This window comes from Bubalus kerabau, chromosome 1 (assembly GCF_029407905.1).
Source record: "Bubalus kerabau isolate K-KA32 ecotype Philippines breed swamp buffalo chromosome 1, PCC_UOA_SB_1v2, whole genome shotgun sequence".
In the NCBI taxonomy this organism is placed as follows: Eukaryota; Metazoa; Chordata; class Mammalia; order Artiodactyla; family Bovidae; genus Bubalus; species Bubalus kerabau.
The window spans coordinates 28,008,470-28,015,722 of NC_073624.1; the positions used below are offsets into that span (position 1 = coordinate 28,008,470).

Below are 7,253 nucleotides of genomic sequence, written 5' to 3' on the forward strand. Positions count from 1 at the left end.
TGCTGGCATATTGAGTGCAGCACTTTCACAGCATCGTCTTTTAGGGTTTGAAATAGTTCAACTGGAATTCCATCACCTCCACTAGCTTTGTTCATAGTTATGCTTCTTAAGGTCCACTTGACTTCACATTCCAGGATATCTGGCTCTAGGTGAGTGATCACACCATCGTGATTATCTGGGTCATGAAGATCTTTTTTGTATAGTTCTTCTGTGTATTCTTGCCATTATCAAATTGGCCATCATCAAAAAATCTACAAATAAATGCTGGAGAGGGTGTGGAATAAAGGGAACCCTGCTACACTGTTAGAGGGAATGTAAATTTGTATAGCCACTGTGGAAAACGCTGTGGAGGTTCCTTTAAAAAAAGTAAAAATAGAGCTATCATATTGTCTAGCAATCCCACTCCTGGGCATTATATCCAGAGAAAACACAAATTCAAAAACATACGTGCACACTGATGTTCATACAGTAGCCAGGTCATGGAAGTAACATAAATGTCCATTGACAGAGGAATGGACAAAGAAGATGTGTGTGTATATATATATATATGTACATAATATGCAATAGAATCTTACTTAATCATTAAAAAAGCATGAAATAATGCTATTTGAAGCAATGTGGATCTACTGGGAGATTATTATACTTGGTGAAGTAGGTCAGATAGAGAAGGACAAATATTTTATGAAATCACTTATATGTGGAATCTAAGAAAATAATATAAATGAACCTATTTACAAAAGAGAAATAGTCTTACAACTTAGAAAACAAACTTTTTGGTTTCTAAAGGGGAAAGGGGAGGGGGAGGTGGGAGTAATATACAAGTTTGAGATTAACAGATACAAACTACTATCCATGAAATGGATTAGAAACTAGGATTTACTGTATAGCACAGGGAACTGTATTCAATATCTTGTAATAACCTATAATGGAAAATAATCTGAAGAAGAATATGTTTGTGTGTGTGTGTGTATATATATGTATATATATATATATATATATATATATATATAAATCACTTTGCTGTATGCCTGAAGCTAACACACCATTGTAAGTCAACTTCAATTTTACTTTTTTAAAAAGGCATTTATTGGACTGTGAGAACAAAGAGATGAAAACTCAGTTCATTGACCTCATCATACCCCACCTGCCTTCTTCCAAGCGAACTTCCACCTAAAGTAAAGTTGGAAGGAGATTCTGCTGAAGTACATAACAGTGGGGCTTCATAATGAAATATTAACTAAAATCATTATGTAATAGTGTCATTATTAATTGATATGAATAGGAATATAATAACTGATGACTAAACTCTGCTTTCCCTACAGATTTACCATCACGTGACTGGAAGATACGCAGCCTACCATGACCTCCCCATGTCTTAGATAATCAACAAATTCCAAAAACGTCCTTTGCAACAATGTGTAAAAATTATCTTTCTATGTGATTGCTAAAGTTATTTAATGAAAAAATGGGGGGATAGATAACTTACCCCCCGCCCTTAAAATTTCCATTGAATTTAGCTTAAAGAATGAATGGAAAAAAACCAACTAATCTACACATGGTCCCCATTTCAGGCATATCTGAAATGATCTGAATTACTATATCTCCAGGGTTAATGTTGCAAAGGTTTTCTCTTAAAGAACTCTGAGTAAAATGTTAATGATAGCTTTGATAATGTTAAATTCTAAGGGAGCAAATATTGACTTGCCCAAGAACCACTATGCAGCAAAAGAAAATGAAGCACCCCGAACTTCTCTTGCTCTTCCAAACTATTTCAGGACTAATTTCCTAATCACTCAACACGAATTTCCTGCCATGATAATTTGTCTTTAATTTTCGCAACAGAAATGCTCTTTTACTAATTGTTTTGCTAATGAAATATCTGTCATTTTATATGAAACTATGGATATCATTGAATATTTTTAATGAAAACATTCCTATCATTTATTAAAAAAACTTTAAATTATAGTAATACATAGGGAAAAGTTAATCTATTAAACTTAAAAAGAGATTTTATCCATGACTTTCTAAGTCTCTCTAGTACAGTCCTTGTGTCTTTGTCTCGATAAAGCACCTATGTACATTATTGACAAGTACCACTTACGTCTTATATTCTGAAACTTTTTCCTGGTAAAGTGAATAGGAAAGAAACAGCAGACCCTAACATATGTGTGAAGCTCTTTATGTATATCAATTTACTTTAGCCTTTATTTAATCTCTTGGTATAGTAAGGTTAGTATAGTAAGGTTTTGAATCCTCACAACAGTCAGTATTGATGCTATCATCCTTTTATACAGATGAGGGACTGAGGAACAGAGAGCTTAAGCAACTTGCCAAAGGTCACAGAGCTCAGAACTAGCAGAGGCAAGAATCAACCCCAGGCAGGCAGCATGGCTCCTGAGTCTCTGCTGTCACCGCAGGTACGTACAACTGTCCCCCGGCCTCAGAGACACATAGCCAGAGCCCCAGTCAGCTGTGGGGACCAGTAATCTGCTTTGGGGGCTACTGGTTCGTTTACTCATTGTCTCTCTCAGCGCCCCTCCTCCCACCTTTGTAGAAATTAAGTTTTCTTAAATGGTGATTTTCATGGAGAGCATCTTTTTTTTCCTCCCTAAACAAGTCTCCAGCTACTCATAAGTGGAGAACACTGGACTGGGAATCGGTTTTGGTTTTGTCTTTTCATCTGCTGAATTCTAAGCCCGCCTCTTCCTCTTTCTAGCTTTGTGACCTTAGTCCTGTCTGTTCACATGCCTGAGCCTCAGTTTCTTCATCTGTAAGGTTAAAGGAGTTGGTGCAGGTGATACCAAGATTTGTTCAGACCTCAAATTATATTACCCTAAAGATAATGATAACAGATCTAAGATAATAGTTTATGGCTATAAAGAAAAAACACTTTTGCAGCAACCTAAATTAGAATTTGCCTCTCAGAAGTCAATTAGACACGTCACTCAAAGCACCTCTCCAACTGTGAATGAAATAATGAAAAATAAGAGTGGAGAAGAAATGCTGCTTTCCCCCACAGCTTAGCAGAGAGCAAACTTTTGACTTACGCCTCTGGATGTGGTCAGTGGCTCTGATTGCTGTTTCTACCATCATAACATGCTGGTCCACATGCCCACCAGCACAATGGCCAGTCACCTTTGGAGAAGAAACTTTGCAGAAAAATAATTACATTCCCTCACCTTTGAAGCTATTCCAATTTCACAGGGGTTTCTGTTTTCCTCCCATTAAACCCAGCTGGTCATTTCAGTTGATCAAGTGAACAGGCATCATTATCTTCAATTCTAATTTATATGAGGCATCCACTGAAATTGACCTCTGCGGACAATTATAGATTCACATAGGAAATTAAGACTGGTGAGTCTCTCAAACTTATTAGAGGCTGATGAGCATGCCCTGATCTAAAGGTAAGTAATCATATATTTGGGAGGACAATTTATTCTAGGGACTGTCAGCCCCTTCGTCAGGAATGTCTGCCCCTTACCTGGCTCTTGAAATCAAATGTACCGCAGATGACTTCAATAGGAAAACACTAGTAAATGTGGATTGCCATGAAAACATAAGAGGAAGAGATCATTTCTGAGGCGACCGTGATTTACTGCAAGCAGATTTGTGTACTTTGGGACACAGGGAGCAGATGCTTTATACAATCAGAAAATGAGTCACTGTGTTCTGTATTTAAAGCTTGTAAGTTAATGAAAGCAACTCCTACCCCACCCTTACCCCTTCCTCTGTAAAAATTGTTGCAGTGGTTCAAGAAAGCAGAATTTAAGCCTGAAAGATATTTTTAAACAAACAACCCATCATATCACTTAGGGGCTTAAGAAGACTTTAGAGAATATCTAGTTCTGTGTTTTCAAAAATTCCAAGTGAGAAAGTCAGTATTGCAAGATGATGTAGAAAATCAGAACTGAGCCCAGAACCTATTAATAGATCCACCTCACGCCATGAGATACTTTACAAGATGTAGCCAGGGCTTTGGAATTAAATGTGTCTTACTTGTTCATACGCTCTGCCATACCAAATGATTATGTTTGTTACCATGTGAGTGTCAGACTTTTGAAAGATTCACATTTGTCTCTAGTCATCTAAATGGTGGTATAGAGAAGACCAACTCTAAATCTAAACCAAGTGATAGTGTGGTTATTTTTCTCTTTAAAAATATTTTGACATGGACCATTTTAAAGTCTTCATTGAATTTGCTACAGTGTTGCTTCTGTTTTATGTTTTAGTTTTTTGTCTGTGAAGCATGTGGAGTCTTAGCTCCCAAACCAGGTATCGAACCCACATCCCCTGCATTGGAAAGTGAAGTCTTTAACCACTGGACCACCAGGGAAGTCCCTAGTGTGGCTTGTTTAATCTGTTAGACTTTTAGAATTTTGAGTGATGTCAAGAATTGATGTTTTTTTTTTTAAAAAAGAAAGTTGAACATCGCTTTATTTTTGTTTGTTTTGCTTTTAAGAAAAAAAGAGGGGGCACTTGTTTAGCTTCTAGCTTGTCTGCAGATGAAGAGAAAATGACAGTGTAATCACAAAACAGATTTGTAATTACAGTATCTTTGCCTCATTCTGGAGTATTTTAGCACTAATGGGAAATTCAGGTAAATTAGTTTGCATGAACTGTAGCTTCTAAGGAGACCTGTGCAAAAGCAGAAACTGTTACAAATCTATCTGGAAGGCCGTCATGACAGTGACAGGAGTCCCTGTCCTGACTGAGCAGAACAGTTGCTGTGTCGTACCTATATATGTCTTAAACCAGATCTAGAGAAACCAAATCAGTTTCTTTGGAAAAGTCAATTTACACTTCTGGTACAGACGGAAACCAGCATTAATTTTTCTTCCTAAATCAATTGATCCTTTTTGGATACAACATAAGTAGGGCAAGACTGCAGAGTTAGAAGACAGAATTTTAATAGATCCTACTTTCAAAGAAAATGAAAAGTTATCCTGTTTGGGCACTAGGAAAAAGGTATGAGGTGAAATCCGTTTCTCCATTAGTTTTCTTGATTGGGCTCAAGAGTCTCGCTTCCCAAAGGAAAATGTCTATTTTATAACCACCACCAAATGATCCTTTCCAGAAATGACCACAGGTAACATCTGGCTGATATATAAAATACGTAGTAAAAATAATCATTTTTAATTAACTAAACCCTGCTCAGGAGAGAGAGTCAGAGGAATATCCATCTGGTCAGTTCTTATTTAATAGGGCAAATGAGGATCAGAATGTTTAATCCAATATATACAGAATATTTAGTGACCTTACCATGAACTGAACTTTTTTTAGGAAGAGGAATGGGGTGAAGAGGAGGAATAAGAATATCTAGAAAGGACAAACCTAAGTTTGACTTTTTAAGAAGTACATCTCGTACTATAAAACATACGTAGAGTATGAGAAACTTAGGTTTTGTGACATTAATTTCTATAGTTCAGTGACAAGAAATGCGTTTCAATTTAATTGAACAGTCAAATGAGGTCATATTTCACTCCATAGCTTGAAAGGGATGATGAGTTTTAAAAAGTATTAAATAAAGGTAAAAGGAACTGGGATTATTTAGCCTAAGGAGAAGACTGAAGAGTAACTGAGGTCTAACAGTCCCAGGAAAAGATACCATATGGGATCTTAGTAACCAAGAGTCCTGGAAAGGATCATTTGGTGGTGGTTGTAAAAATATCTATTTTCCTTTGAGAATCAAGACTCTTGAGCATGATGAGGAAAGCAAATGCAGAAATGGATTTCACCTCCTACATTTTTTTCTAGTGCTCCAAAGGGCATAACATTTCATTTCTCCTCAGTGAAGAAGTGAATTTGTGCTGCATGTGAAGTTAAGTTAGTTCTAGAAAAGAACTCCTTTAATACCCTGAAATGTGTAATTGAGAAGGTGCAACTTGCTATTCCATCCTCAGAATTTAATTCTACTCTGATTGGAGTGGTTTTGTTGTGCTGCCAAAGAAGGTGGTTCTCAAACACATAGAACACAAACACCAGGAGAGTTTATAACACAGAATTCTGGACCCCACCCCTAGAATTTCCAATTCAGTTTAATTTTCATTTCCAAGAAATTTTCAAGTGATGTTGATGCTCTGATCCTGGAACCCATTTTGAGAACCACTGTATTCAACACCTAGATTCCAACATAAATGTATCCATTCAACAGCAGACCTTCTTTATCACAAGATGCCAGGATAAATGTGTATTTTTTACTGCTTTTCATAGTGGAGAACAAAAGGGAGAATGGAATAACATTATCTGTTAATCCTTTCACAGTAGGCAATGAACTGGATCAAACTTTGGGCTTACAAGTAAGCTTTGGAGCCTAGCATAAACATTTTAGATGAGTGTAGAATCATCCACAAAATCTTGCAAAGGATTTCAGCAAGCCAAGATAGTAAGACTTGGTGGTATTTGAATTTACCTCTTTAGAATGCTTTAACTTTTGGTGATTCTTGGATAATTGCACTTAAAAGCAAGATGTATTTTAACAGAATCCATTCTTTAATATTTGAAACAGATACCATGTCCTAGGAGAGAGACATTTCACAGATACTTAGCATCTTAGTGTGAAGTTACTGTGTGTAAGTGACTAGGAGCCAGTGAAAACATTAGGTTCTTGGTTTTTTTCAAGGCTAATAGGTGTTTAAAATTTGTTTTTGTTTTTCTTTTCAAATATGTGTTCTGCTGGTACTATACATAGTCGAGCATGGTTCTTAGTTGCAAATAACAGAAATCCCTCCTACCTAGCTTAAGCAGAAAATAAATTTATTTAAAAATCATACTGAGTACCTTACAGCAGCGATCCCCAACCTTTTTGGCACCAGGGAGTAATTTCGTGGAAGACAGTTTTTCCATTGGCCAGTGGTGGAGGGGATGGTTTCGGGATGATTCAAGCACACTGCATTTATTATGCACTTTATTTTTAATCTAATGCCGCCGCTGATGTGACTGAAGGTACTGCTCCACTGCCCAGAGGTTGGGGACCCCTGCCTTACAGAATATCTAGGAAGGCCGGATAGGCACAGAGACAGCAAGCTCTGAGTAGCACCCAGAATCTTAAGATCTGCTCCATGGGTGACTTACTCTTAGCATCTCTGGGCCCTTGAACCTAGAACCTCTGTCTTTGCCACCCCTGAAAGCTGAACTGCTCATTTATCCCAGTGGCCAAAGATGCTTTCTTGGGTGTCAAACCCCTGTGGAGTTGTGTCTGGTCGTTGGAGCCTCAGTCACATTCCTTTCCGAACTGTAAAGGAATCTGGGCCAAC

At 37.3% G+C, this 7,253-nt stretch overlaps 1 protein-coding gene across 1 annotated transcript in view; it reads left to right on the plus strand.

Moving 5' to 3' along the window:
• DERA (deoxyribose-phosphate aldolase) overlaps positions 1–2,020 on the plus strand; it is a 116,011-nt gene extending 113,991 nt beyond the window's left edge. Inside the window, exon 9 of the mRNA XM_055571140.1 lies at positions 1,323–2,020. Coding sequence (XP_055427115.1) covers positions 1,323–1,379 — 57 coding nt within the window. The 3' untranslated portion in view covers positions 1,380–2,020. The remainder of the gene's footprint in view (positions 1–1,322) is intronic.
• Positions 2,021–7,253: the final 5,233 nt, after the last annotated feature.